Here is a 15,598-nt window from a genome sequence, read left to right on the forward strand (position 1 = left end):
AGCAATGTGGGAGTGGTGGTTAAAACCGAAAAGTCACAGCTTGTCTGTCTATCCATTTCCTGTTTGCAAAGTCTGAGAAAACACAGAGCTACTGTTTGTATTTGTGAGAAACATTCTTAACTGGTCGAGTTATTTATCAGGTTTTCATTTTATCTCAATTATTTTATTTTAAATAAATAAATTAACAGAAGAACAAACAAGGAACCAGGGTTGATAGCTTTTATCATGATTCAATTTCTAAATGATATTCTAAATGATATTCTCGATCGTTTTTTCCTCTCATATTTACTCACTACTGCATTCTTTTAAACTCTTTTTTTTATGTTTAACTTTTTTCTTAGCCTGTACATAAACTAATTGAAAATCAAGTCTTCTGAATGGGCGCCTGAAAACATAGTTTTGTACTCTTTTCCTTTGTTTTATTCCTGTATTAATAAACTGAACCGAAGTGAACTCCAGGGTTTAACTATTATTATTATTATTATATTTTGTGGTAGCCTAAACCACAAAAACATATGAGACAACTGTAGCAAAAAAAAAAAAAAAAAAAACAGTTTTCAAACATAAAAGAACCAATAATGTCAAGCTTGTTGTCCTGTAAACACAGTAAACCAGTGGCTCGTGCGAGGCCACTGAATCTTGACAGCTGGCGGTTTCGGCGCATGCGCATGCGCATATTGGTCGCAGAGAGGAAGCGACAGAGAGCAGTAGTGAACGGTCGAGCTGCAGCTGATAAACCCTGACACAATTATGTCTGTCTTGCCACCGCCAGTTTCTCTCAGGTATCCGTTTACCGGAGCCTGAATGGCGTTGGTAACTGTGCAGCGGTCGCCTACTCCAAGCGCAACATCCAGCCCTTGCGTTTCGGTGAGTGGCATCATTTTGTTTTTCTCCGACACCTTCCACCGTCTCGGTAGTTTTGGGTTCATTTCCGCTGTTTCCTATAGTCCGTTTGTCCTTAGACGCTATAGAAACACGCATGCGTGAAATATCGACTTGGTATTACATTATTGTCCATATGGCTTATCAGAGATCAGGCGAGTGTACGACATATATTCAGGCTCGACAATATTACTGTAATAGACCTGTCGTTGAGATGTTGTTAAACTAAATGTACCGGTTATTAGCAATACCATGCCACAGCCAGGAAGTGTTTGGTGATCATTGCCCAAATGAATTAAAGCTTCATTTTTACGTTCAATCAAATAGTTATATGGAAATTTAAAAAGGGCGACGATTTGATTGGTCTTACAACAGAAGTCCTGTTGGAACCAGGAAGTAAACACAGATGCCCCCTTCAAAACTGAGGAAAAATAGTAAACACACTTCTGTTTTATTCTGTTGGGTAGTGAAATTACTAGATCTTGACAGAATAGCAGGGGACACCTTTTTACTTAAAGGTATATTTTACATTCAAATGAAAATTCTCTCATCATTTACTCACTCGCATGCCATCCCAGATGTGTATGACTTTCAGATTTTTAGAGGAATTTGTCAGATCTGAAGTTTGATAAAGTGAATGGTGACCAAAACTTTGAAGCTCCAAAAGCACATAAATGCATAATAAAAGTAACCCATACAACTCCAGTTAGGTTACTCAATATCTTCTGAAGCAATCCAATTGGTTTTGGGTGCAAACAGATACAAATTTTACTCCTTTTTCTCTGTACATTTATGCACTTTTTGAAGCTTCAAAGTTCTGGCCACCATTCACTTGCATTGAATGGACCCACAGAGCCGAGACATTCGTCAACAAATCTTAATTTGTGTTCTGCAGAAGAAAATCATACACATCTGGGATGGCATGAGGTGAGGTATATGAAGAGAGAATTTTCATTTTTTGGTGAACCATTCCTTTAAATTAACCTGACCTAGTCACATTTGTAGGTCACTTTTTTGGGGAAATCTGTCCTTACCATTATAAAATAAATTATTTAAGTATAAATTATTCAGTGGCTGAAAAGTGAAAACTGCAGCTATTCTATATGGATGTGGCATTGGTAAAATCCAGATCAGTGTTACATAGGTTGCAGGTTCGATTTCAGGTAGGATCGATCCATGACCTGAGAGCCAATATCACTTTCTGAGATTTTCCCCTTGTACAACACAATCCAATAAGACTTTCCAACCTGATGTTAATGCAAATAGAATAAAAAGTGTCTGGTAAGTAACAGCAGACAAGTGTTTAGTATTATCTCCTAAAGGCAAGTTGGTTGAGTGTCTAGTATATAAGGTCTTGTATCATGGGTTTTCTGCAAGAAGTCTCAAGTGAAACTGCCTTGTGAGTCTTTTTCAAGTTTGATTTCCAAGGAATATCAGGTTTGGATGCATACAACAAATCTGATCTCATACACTTATTATTAGGGGTTAACCCAGACTTTGTTACAACCATTACGTTTAATTTGCTACTATATTGCATGTGACTGCTGAAACGTTAATATTTATTAACATGAATAAGTCTTACTATTTTAAGAAAATGGTGTTTGAAGATAAGTATACATTGAATAGGCAATGGATAGTCAAATATTTTGTAGATCTGCATTGTGACGAACTTGCTGCTCAAAGCGAAACGATTCAAACACAGATTCCATGTAGTGATGCATTTCCATAATGCAAAATACAGTGCTTTTATTTGTCTTTATGCAAAAACATGTTTATGTAGAGTTATATTTGCCATGAGTTGCTTGACCTCAAATGATTCTTTGATGGTTATAACCTTATTGGTCCTGTCATTGTATTTCTGAACATAGCAAGTCTCAATCATACTGATGGCTCTATTTCATATAAACAATAACCATCTTCCCTTGCTTTTAGAGTATAATCTTTATTGCAACATGACTTGGCTCATGGATTCTTATAATGTTGGTTATGTAATTTGGTTACAAATCACCAACTTTCAGAATATCATGTCAGCCCTCTTAAGAATTTGTCCGTATACAATGCCTCACCATGTCTGTCTCTGTGCCATCTGGACTAGTGATGCTTATATGTGAATTGTTTCTTTTTAAAACCTTACAGCCTAAGAATGTAAGTTCAGTACAGGGCTGTTTATCTCATCTCCTACAACAATTAATATCCCTTATGGAAATCTGAAAAGAAAGAATGGATGGATGGATGGATAGATAGATAGACTGATACACTGATGAGCCAATACATTATGACCGCTCACAGTTGAAGTGAATAACATTGATCATCTTCTAACAAGGGCACATGTCAAAAGTCTGGGTAGATTAGGTGGTAAGCTAACAATCAGTTTTCGTAGTCAACATGTTGAATGCAGGAGTCAAGACCTGAGTGACTTTGACAAGGGCCAAATTGTTACGGCCAGATGACTTTATTTAGAGCATCTCTGAAACGACAAGGTTGTGGAGTGCTCCTGGTCAGCAGTGGTAAGTACCTACCAACAGTGGTCCGATGAGAGACAAACTGTACCTTGGAGCAGCGGAAGAATTTGCTCTGGTTAAGATTTTGCTTGTAAAGGTGTGAGAATCTGTTAGCGGCTTCATAATTAATTAGTGTTTAGTGATCTATTTTGGCACTTGTTTTGTACTTAATCTGTATTTTGCTCCCACGTCTATTTTGTTGTGATTGTTTAACTTGATTATAATTGTCATGGAAGTAAAATCCCTTTATTAGTTCAGTTCCACCAACAATGCATCTCATAGTTACAAGATAATGTACAAGATTTACGGAATACAAAACACTTAAAGAATAATATGTGCACATAATACAGTATTAATATACATAATTATGTACATATTACATAATATACACATTGTACATAATATACAGACAACAAAACATAAAATAATACACATATAGCTTTTTAATGCGTTACACCATTTACAATTTAACGATCACGAGAACACCAAAGTATTAGGCACCAACGCATTTATTCAGTGTTCCTGAACTGTACATTTCACTTTCTAGTACAATTTAATTAATCTGGAATAATTACATATATTATATATATATATATATATATATATATATATATATATATATATATATATATATATTATAATTAATAATATAATTTAAAATGCCTTAACCTCAATCATCAGTAATAGACCACTGTTTTAACATTCATGTTAATGTTCAGATATCAGTTGACAATTTAACATCCTGAAAACTCACCTGTGTCTGGTCTAGAGATTAAGTTCCATATTCCTTCTTTTAAAACAACCAACAGATTAACAGATATTTACTTTCAAATATCTGTTAACAACAAATACACTATTATGAATTTTCTATATCTTCAAAGTGGTCTCAAGTATTTCTATAAGCATAAAGTATGTTAATGTAAGAAATGCCAAGCAACTGTAGTCTGAACTTGAAATGGAATGTGCCTGATGCAAGGGTCTTTCCTAGTGATGTATCTGTAACAAGCAGTTTCCTTTCCAAGCGTACATTCTGCAGTATGTGTTACTGAGTGCAATATCAGGCATTAACATTTATTTGATGGAATGCTATAGCCAGAGACTAGCATATAGATAGATGGAGAGAGAGAGAGTCCGGTGTGTAGACTATTAAAGTGTAACTGCTTGTGCACTTGGAATGTGCCTGATGCAAGGGTCCTTCCTAGTGATGTGTCTGTAACAAGCAGTTTCCTTTCCAATCATGCATTCTATAGTATGTGGTACTGAGTGCAATATCAGGCATTAACATTTATTTGATGGAATGCTATAGCCAGAGACTAGCATATATATATAAGAGAGAGAGAGAGTCAGAGAGTCAGAGTCCGGTGTGTAGACTAATAAAGTGTAACTGCTTGTGAATTTTGTTTGTTTGACTCTAGAACATCTGCATAATATCACAGTATAATAGAGTCTGGAGCTCCAGGATTCATTAATCAGTGCAGAATAGCAAGATTCTAGTCTGATAAGGGGCAATGAAAAACTGTTAAAGGGAAAGAGATTGTAGTAAAACACTACAAACTGATTTTAACAAATTAAAAAAATAATAATAATAATAATTCTAAAACAATTTTCTATAATGTGGATGTGGCTACTCTCAAAAATTGTAAAATAATTGGTTTATCCCTCAAAAATAAGAATTATGTAATTTCTTATAGCCTAATTTAATTTCAAGCCTATATGCTTAACTTACTTTCTTTCATGGAACACAAAAGGAAATGAAAGGCAGAATGTTTGAGACTGACTGCCCCTGCTCCCATTCACTTTCATTGTATGAAAAATAATGTACTGAAACAAACATTCTGCCTTTTGTGTTTCATAGAAGAAAGAATGTTGTATGAGACAGAACTCTTATTTCATCTTTGCATGCTCAATCCATACAAATATAATAATCTGGTTAAAATTATGTCCTGAAAACTAATGAACAAGTAAACACAATATAATCAAGAATGTAATAATAAGGATAACCAGGTCAACTACTGAGCTAAACCAGGACCAATCTGCCTTAACCAGTTCTGCTCACTAATGTGCCCATTTAAGACAGGGAGGGCTTTTTTTAATTGTATTATGTTTTGTTCACTTACAATAAATTAACTGGTTTTGTAACCGTAACCATTGTCGAACTTTGGTATTTGTAGTAAACCATAGTAACCACAACATTTACCATGATTTTACTATAATAGCCATGTTTTAACCATGATATTCATAGTCAAACCCAAATCATAATGTAAACGAAAGCTGTATAGTAATAAAATAAAAATGTTGTGGTTACTATGGTTTTACCAGTAATACCATAGTTACTTTTGTAAAAACCATGGTTCATTATATCTAAATCACACATATATATATATATATATATATATATATATATATATATATATATATATATATATATATATATATATATATATATATATGCACACACACACACACTGCCTAGCCATCAGCTTCGCGGAAGTAATCTTGAATGATTGTGATCGGAGATCACTAAAATGCTTGAAGTCACATCGTAACAAAATCGAGCAGAACTCATGGCTATGATTAATAGTGAAAGTAAGAGCTCTTACATATGCACAATGCAACTAGAGCTTACAGGATTAGGACTAAACAGCTGTGTGGCCACAAGAAAGACACTTTTTGAGGCTAATTGGAAAAAAATGACTTAAATTGGCTAGGGAGCATAAATATTGGACTGTGGAGCAATGGAAAAAGGTAATGTGGTCTGATGAGTTCAGATTTACCCTATACCAAAGCAATGGGCGCTTCAGGGTAAGAAAGAAAGCGCATGAAGCAATGCACCCGTCATGCATATTGCCCACTGTACAAGCCTCTGGAGGCAGTGTGATGATATGGGGTTGCTTCAAATGATCAGGTCTAGGCTCAGCAAAGTTATGCAGCAATAAAATGAAGTCAGCTGACTATCTGAATGTACTGAATGACCAGGTTATCACATGGGTGTTTCTATTCCCTGATTGCACGGCCATATTCCAGGATGACGTTGTCAAGATTAATTGGGATTAAATTGTGAAAGAGTGGTTCAGGGAGCATGAGGAATCATTCTCAAACATTAATTGGCCATCACAGAGTCCTGACCTTAACCCTATTGAAAGTCTTTGGGAAGACTTTACGGAGTGGTTTGACTCTCCTGAAAATTTATGCAACTCTGGACCGAAATAAATGTTGTGACATTGCATAAGGTTGTCGAAACTATACCACAACGAATGCGTGCCATAATCAACGCTGTATATCTTCAGCTTTAGTGTGTCAATATGAAACATAAATGTAAGAATCCTAAACATTCCTTTTGTAAATAGAATATAATAGAACAGAAGAACAAGGAGCCCCACAACAGATGGCATTGCCCCACAGAGCCCCCCATTAAACATCGAGTCAGTCTGAGATTACACGAAGAGGCAAAAGCAATTGAGACTTAAATAGATAGAAAAACTGTGGCAAATTATCCAAGAAGCTTGGTATATCCTGTTTGCCAACAACCACGTGTCCAGGTGTACTTCGGAGAATTGGTGCAGTTTTGAAGGCAGAGGTTGTCACACCAAATATTGATGTTGCTTCTTTTATGTTTACTGGATTTGTATGATGTTAATTGATAAATGAAAAATACCGATGGCATTATTATTATTTTTTAAGACATCCTCACTATACAAAATGTTTTGCAAGTGCCTAAAACTTTTGCACAGTACTGTGTATGTGTGTGTGTGTGTGTGTGTGTGTGTGTGTGTGTGTGTGTGTGTGTGTGTGTGTGTGTGTGTGTGTGTGTGTGTTTGTATGTATATGTGGGGGTAAAAAACATGCTTACTGAAGTCTACATTATTATTAGTAAAAGACCATGCAAAACTATTTCAGAAAAATATTTTCTCTGTCATCTGAAGGATGCTCCGACTAGCTCTCTGACTGAAAAGCAATAACATATATTTATTTATTAGCTTGTTTAATTAAACTGACTTACCTCAGGCTGCCTCGATTGTCCTGCTGATGACGATTAAGGCATTTGTCCGTGTTGTTCCTCAAAACTTATCGCGACAAAATAGTCGTTGGAAAAAATTCAGATAAAATACAAAACCAAAAGCCTAAATATATCATTAAACACTAATTAATTGTGAAACCGCTAACAGATGATCACACTTTTACACGCAAAACCTGAACCAGAACCCCCTTCCAGGTTAACTCTACTTCCAGGTCAAAGAACTGTCACTTAAAATCTCACAAGCCTATGAGAACTCATCTTTGTCCCACCCACACAAGAGTATTGTGCCAGAACTGCGAATGAAAATTCCAGGAGCGTAAATATAACTTTGGAATTATGACTGAAAATGTGAGAAGTGCATTCATAAGTCCAGATCAGCGAACTCGAGTAGAGAATTTCGTTAACAAAGTATGCAGTTTATTTGAAGACTAAGTGTACAATTTGCCTTTGAATTTATTTATTTTCAGTATCAGATTGTTTTTATTCATGCTCTGTTTATATTTGTATTAGTTTCTTGAAAAGTTATGTTTGAAACAGTTGGCATAAAAATATCCCCATACACCTCGCAACTAACAGGACATGAAGGATCTGCTGCTAATGTCTTGATGTCAGATAACTTCAGGGGTCTTGTAGAGTCCCTCGGCGGGTCGGCGCTGTTTTGGTTGCAAGTGCTGGACCAACAGAATATTAGGTCATAATGTTTTGGCTCATCGGTGTATATCAATATGTTCATTTGATTTTTAGTGTGAATTTTTTTTAATAAGATTACTTTTAACAGTCCTAAATATATAGTTGCATGCATGCTTAGAAAATAGAGCAGCATCTCAATGGTCTAATAAGCCAAGGCTAGAATTTATTGATCATTGACAACATCTTGTAGCCACTTGATTTATTTGACAGATCAATAGTGGGTGGATGGAACAGGATCTTACCCAAACAAAAATGTTTGAAACAATGACTGCACCTGTATAGTAGAGTAGTTTATCAATTTGTACAGTAGTGTCCAGTGACATGGGAAAACACAGCGGTTGTGCTGTTTAGATAGGACTATTGTGGCAGCCATCTGACATAGCTTTGCAAAAGAATTTGCATTAAAAAACACAACAAATTCCATTCGATCATACAGGGAGGTTTAACATCTATGCACGCATTTATATGTCTATGATTGATTTTATGCTAATCATTCAATTTACATTGCCGTTTCATTGAATGCATTTTCTTTATTTGTTTAGCCTTAGAGTTACAAACAGATTTAATATTTTATGACACAGACCAATAACAATAAATCTTTTATGTTTGCTTTTTCATAAGGAGTCTGGCAGTGGGGAAGATGACCGCCGATCTCAGCCCAGAAGGTAAGACAATGTGATTTTAAAATCATTCTTTTTTTGTTTTTATGTTTCTCAAGCCTTTCTCAATGGAACCATGATGTCATAAAAATCAGTAGTCAGGAAGTGATAGCATCAATAATACATAATTTGAATGCAGTTAACACTGGGCAGTGCACAACACGCAGTGCAAAACATAGAATTTGAGCATTAGTTCCTCAGCCAGTGATGTAACTGAATCCATGAGTGAGAATGAGAAACTGTAATTGTGCGATGGTTGGATGCATACTTTATAGTACTGTAATGCTGTAATCTAAATAGGCTTCCTGTAACAATTTTTAACTGGAATGATGGATGGCCGCTGTGATCTGAGGCTATAGCAAAACATTGTACTGATTATAACTGCTACATGCTATCTATCATAATGTCATAAATCACTTTATAATGTCAAGACGTTACAAAAGACTTCATTTCTGTGCTCATGTCACAAAAGCTAAGCTTTACAAAGTAACTAGAGCAAGGATTTCCTCCTTGTCAAAAGGTCCATAAATTCTAATGTAATGGCAACATGTTGATGCTTTAATGGAGTAATATATTAATGAAAGCTCTTACATTCACAATGTCATAAAATTGTGTAACAAATCATCTTTCCCTTATGGTAACAATGTTACCAGATAAAATGATCAGCAGATGGTATCACAGATCTTAAATAATAGTTAAAATATTTGTATTTATTATGCTCTGTCCTATTACGTTGCGTTACGTATGCTGGATTAAAAACACATAGTGAAGATTTTAAAATATATAATGTTTTTTCGAATACCTGATCAATTAGAGACAATTATGTGCCGCTAATCCCCACTAATTTTAGGATTCATGCAATGTGTTCAAATGGATTCAATTTGAAATTAAATGGTTTTCAGTTGAACTGTTATCATACAAACTTGCGATTATGTAATTTCATTACCATTTTCAGAATGAAAGGCTAAATGTTTGGGCATGGAAATTATGGTATCATGGAAAATCATTGGTTGAAAAGAGTGGAAACCCTGTCAGAGCTCACAGTAGTTGTGTTAAAAATCTCCTAAAAATTAAAAGGCTAAAATATTATCCTTAAACTGTGATCTCACCAGCCCTTGTGCTCATGTCATGCAGTTTGCCTGTTAAAAAGCTTTGAGGTGAATCTCACGAAGCCTGTCAAGAACATGTCCTAGTACTGTAAAATAAAATAATAGAATCACTGCACTCTTCCAAGTGATTACCTTGGGTGTGACAATCTATAAAGAATTCACTATCTATATCAAAGAAATAATTTATCCATTATCTTATTTTATTTTAATTTATTTTGACAATTATAATCTTTTCTGTAAGAAAAATTATTTACTAAAAAAGAAATAAACTAACGTAGTGTGGATATTTTTTTCTTTATTACCTTAAGTAGAAAAATATATATTATTTTTATTGTAAATTCCTTATATTATGATATTTGTTGTACTGCTTTTAGTGTATGCTTATTTAAATAAAAATCATTCTATTATAGTAAAAATTACTGCACTACAATGAAAATAGTGTTAAAAAGGCTTTATTTTCTTGGCAAAAAGTATTTCTTATTTTTATATTTACTTGGGGTTGAAATGTGACCTGGAAATGTTTTAAACGGATATCCTTAAAATGAGGATTAGTCAGAGTAAACTTCCATTGTATTTCAGAGTATCGATACTACAAATAATGGGAAGTTCTCATATGTCGGTGTCATTGAATTAGTAATCAAATATCAAACCTCTTTAAATGCACTGATCATTGAGATACAGCTGTGATTTCTATGGGAACTATTTCCATTAAGGCAGTGACATCATAAAAGGCCAGGTCTGAGAGGCAGTGATTTCATAATGTAAAGTTTGACAGTCATTTTGAGACAACACAATGCAGCCTATCCTCTTGTGTTGACTCATAGACACACTGAACCAGCAGGTTTAACCAGTTTCGCCTTTACTCAGGTTTCCATAAATTATTGTTGTTTTAGATCTTCCTGCAGTACTTCCCATTTCTTTCATAATCAAAAGTAGAATATCAAAACAATATCAAAACATTGGCCCAGATTTCTTTTAAAATTTCTCTTAAAATTTTAACTAATGACATTTGACCATTTGTAAATTGGTGTCTAACTAATACTTCCTTTTTGCAATTTAAAAATCCCAAGAGTGGCCCCTTGGCTATGGGTGGCTTGCATATATGCTGTATAATTATATAAATATATTGCCTACACATAAATCTGCTTATTTGCTTGTTTATCTTCACTCCCAGCAGATTTACATCCTGCATATTTACATTATTGTAATTATGTTAATAAAACAGTTTAATATAAAAATATATTTCCATTGGGGAAAACCCCAGACCACTGGTATTACTATTTATGCTTAATTCTATTTGGTTTATGTCTTTGTGTTCACTATTGGTCATGTTATTTCCAAAATAATATTGATTTCTTAAATGGCATGTAGACATATTCTTGGAGTTTTGTTGTACTTTGAACAGGCCAGTATATTCTATATACACTCACCTAAAGGATTATTAGGAACACCTGTTCAATTTCTCATTAATGCAATTATCTAATCAACCAATCACTTGGCAGTTGCTTCAATGCATTTAGGGGTGTGGTCCTGGTCAAGACAATCTCCTGAACTCCAAACTGAATGTCAGAATGGGAAAGAAAGGTGATTTAAGCAATTTTGAGCGTGGCATGGTTGTTGGTGCCAGACAGGCCGGTCTGAGTATTTCACAATCTGCTCAGTTACTGGGATTTTCACGCACAACCATTTCTAGGGTTTACAAAGAATGGTGTGAAAAGGGAAAAACATCCAGTCTGCGGCAGTCCTGTGGGCAAAAATGCCTTGTTGATGCTAGAGGTCAGAGGAGAATGGGCAGACTGATTCAAGCTAATAGAAGAGCAACTTTGCCTGAAATAACCATTCGTTACAACCGAGGTATGCAGCAAAGCATTTGTGAAGCCACAACACGCACAACCTTGAGGCGGATGGGCTACAACAGTAGAAGACCCCACCGGGTACCACTCATCTCCACTACAAATAGGAAAAAGAGGCTACAATTTGCAAGAGCTCACCAAAATTGGACAGTTGAAGACTGGAAAAATGTTGCCTGGTCTGATGAGTCTCGATTTCTGTTGAGACATTCAGATGGTAGAGTCAGAATTTGGCGTAAACAGAATGAGAACATGGATCCATCATGCCTTGTTACCACTGTGCAGGCTGGTGGTGGTGGTGTAATGGTGTGGGGGATGTTTTCTTGGCACACTTTAGGCCCCTTAGTGCCAATTGGGCATCGTTTAAATGCCACGGCCTACCTGAGCATTGTTTCTGACCATGTCCATCCCTTTATGGCCACCATGTACCCATCCTCTGATGGCTACTTCCAGCAGGATAATGCACCATGTCACAAAGCTTGAATCATTTCAAATTGGTTTCTTGAACATGACAATGAGTTCACTGTACTAAAATGGCCCCCACAGTCACCAGATCTCAACCCAATAGAGCATCTTTGGGATGTGGTGGAACGGGAGCTTCATGCCCTGGATGTGCATCCCACAAATCTCCATCAACTGCAAGATGCTATCCTATCAATACGGGCCAACATTTCTAAAGAATGCTTTCAGCACCTTGTTGAATCAATGCCACGTAGAATTAAGGCAGTTCTGAAGGCGAAAGGGGGTCAAACACAGTATTAGTATGATGTTCCTAATAATCCTTTAGGTGAGTGTATAAAGAAATTGGTCAGATAGTGAAACTAGAGTGCTTCTCTTCATCTGAGCAAAGGAAGAAATTTGTCAACAGCTTAAAGGAACAGTAAGCGATTCCGTTACCTATGATAAAATCTCCAGCCTCCTTCAGGAACATGCAGACTTCTTTGTAGCAATAAATGCACAACTGCTTTTCAGCAGCAGTTAGCATCTTCTTCAGATTCTAATGACAGCATTTATTCTCTGTTATTCATTGGTCTTATTTGAAGTCGTCACATACGCTGTCGTTGAGTCTCGACCAACTGCAAAATGTAAACATTTGCCAATAAATTTAAAACATCACCAACATTTCTTACTGTATACATTCAGATACAAAATAATACTACAAATAATACCATGTTTTCAAAAAGAATCAGAATCAGCTTTATTGCCAAGTATGCTTACACATGCAAGGAATTTGTCTTGATGACAGAAGGTTCCAGTGCACAACAATACAAAACAGCCTACATGTCCGGCACAGCCTTGTAGATGTAATCTCTGGCAAACAACGTCACAGAGTTTAACGGCATTTGGTGCTGATGTGTGAATGCTACTTGCAAAACGGGAAAGACGCAAAGTCGTAGTATATGTGAATAGCGCATGTGGTACATTTACCAGTAAAGGCAACCCAAAGATTTTCCTGTAATTAACCTGGTTGCATGTGTGACAGGGGCTAATGCCATAGGGCACCTGAAGGTTGAGTAGAGCATTGCATTTAAAAGCAAAACAGAGATTGAGTGTAGAGGGTGGATCAGACGGGGATAGATTAAAAATGTTTTGCAACGTTCAGTATCAGATTGTTTTTATTCATACTCTGTTTATATTTTTATTAGTTTCTTGATGTTCGAAACAGTATGTTCGAAACAGTTGGCATAAAAGTATCCCTATACACCTCGCAACTAACAGGACATGAAGGATCTGCTGCTAATGTCTTGATGTCAGATACCAAAGGACACCTTCAGCGGTCTTGCAGAAGAGGACTTTTTCTTGAGGATTTAATAAATGAATCTGTAAAATTTCGGAAAAGACACGTGGTGACAGAATCACTATGGATTACTGTTGGGTATGTGATGATATGCAGCTGAGTGCGATGACAACATTCATATCAGCTTGATGGTTTGTCCGTTCTTCAATAAAAGAAGAAGCTCATCGGTCACGTGATGAGAACACAAGACACTGCCCCGGCAACAGAAAGATTTTTTTTAAGCTAGCCTGATGTGATTTTTCAGTTTTTGAAGCCATTGATTTAAAGGAATGTTATGAGTTCCAGGTTTGTTGACATAACATCATCATGGAAACAATGTGGTAAAATTAGCTTCAACAGAAAATGTTTGTAAGTGATTTTATCACACTAAAAATCACATTTACACGCACATCCTTTGTCTTTTGGCTATACTTATGAAGAGTATTTTAACATAAAAAAAAATTGACCCCAATTCACTTCCATTGTAAGTGTTCCAACCAAGAGTTCTGCTTTTCTTTCTTTTTTTTTAAGAAAAGGAGGGATGATTCAAAATACATTTTTGTGTTAATCAACATTATGCCGCAAATGCTGTCGATTGAGCTTAACTTGTATTGAACCCGGAACATTCCTTTAACTCAACAGGGAGTCCTGATGGTCAAGTGATTAATGACCTACCGCTGGCAGACACTAATTTGCGATTTGCCTCCCTGTGCCTGGCCTACGATTATGTAAATGGAGCTCACACCTGAAAATCACAGGAAAAATCAGCTAGAGTGGTGCGTGCTTAAGGCTAAGGCTGTGTCTCGTTTGGAAGGATGCGTCCTCCGGAGGTCGCATTTGTCGGCCGCATATGTCGTCTCATTTCATTTATTTATTTTTATAATTTTTTTTTATTGGGAATAAAAAAAAGGTTAACAATTGTATAAATGTAAGTGTATATACATAAAAGACATTGACAATAGATAAAAATAAGAAAAAGAAAGGCCAAAAAAAAAATTAAACGAGAAAGCCTCGATGACGTATGCGGCCGACAAATGCGACCTCTGGAGGATGTAGCCTTCCAAATGAGACAGCCTAAGGTAGATCCTTTTCAAATTGATCTAGAGACTGTTGGATATTAACAAACACATTTTCTTTTATTTTTTGGATTTTATGTATTATTCCCACAATTTCTGAACAAACTCTTTCATACAACTATGCAAATTATAGATTGCTGTACCAATACCATAGTAGAAAACATATGAATATTGATCCATGCTCAAATTCAGGGAAATTTTAGTCCTCGTTTTCTGTTCACGCATGTTAGCAATTTCAAACCACATATCTCTGATGTACCTTTATCTTTAGCAGACATGGTAATAAAGCCAGTTTGTAAAACCTTTGTAAATTATGGCAAAAGAGACCTTGACCTACTTGGTTCTATATTGATTATACTGTACATATGAGGAAAGACTGATTTTGTAAATTGATAGCTGTGTATTCATGTTTGCATTTGTGTATGTGATGTGTGTACATCAGAAAATTAGGCAATGGATTACAATCTGGATTATAATATAAATTTGTCGACATGTCACCCCAGCAACCTGGACTGTTTTACATACATTGCCAATGCCATAGCACATAGTCAGGTGATAGGCAACCTAAATGTTTACAAGGGCCTTGTGTTTCACTCTGGTTTAGGATGTCAGTAGCTCAATCACAACAAGGGAAGCTGGGTAGGATAAAGGGCAAGCGTGACCCATGGGAAAGCCCCACCCTGTCCATTTCTTGCAGGGGCCAGATTATCCAGATGAAAACAAATGTTTTTCCGAATTGATCTTAGCTAGCACTTTCTTTGCAAATAGCATGTTAAAAAAACACCCTTAATATTGTGTGTATATTTATATGAAATAGTCACAGGTAGGGCTGGGCGATAACATGTTATCTATATATATCACGATAAAGAAAATCCACAATAAGCTTTTGAGGAATTTTCAATATTTACTGGGTGTCGCTAAAACACAAGCAGTTCGGCTTTCTCACGCTGCGTTTCCACTGGGGCAGACAAAATCCGCTCAAAGGCACTCCCAGCGCTAGGAGAGAGCTTGCTCCGCACCGCTGCCAATCCTACGA

The 15,598-nt window shown here is 36.0% G+C and overlaps 1 protein-coding gene across 1 annotated transcript in view; it reads left to right on the forward strand.

Moving 5' to 3' along the window:
* Positions 1 to 697: 697 nt before the first annotated feature.
* The window catches only part of LOC127625325 (protein phosphatase Slingshot homolog 1-like), a 36,716-nt gene continuing 21,815 nt past the window's right edge, over positions 698 to 15,598 (forward strand). The window contains exons 1-2 of the mRNA XM_052100562.1: positions 698 to 867; positions 8,713 to 8,756. Of these exons, the coding sequence (XP_051956522.1) occupies positions 805 to 867; positions 8,713 to 8,756 (107 nt within the window). The 5' untranslated portion in view covers positions 698 to 804. The remainder of the gene's footprint in view (positions 868 to 8,712; positions 8,757 to 15,598) is intronic.

This window comes from Xyrauchen texanus, chromosome 31 (genome assembly GCF_025860055.1).
Source record: "Xyrauchen texanus isolate HMW12.3.18 chromosome 31, RBS_HiC_50CHRs, whole genome shotgun sequence".
Lineage (NCBI taxonomy): Eukaryota > Metazoa > Chordata > Actinopteri > Cypriniformes > Catostomidae > Xyrauchen > Xyrauchen texanus.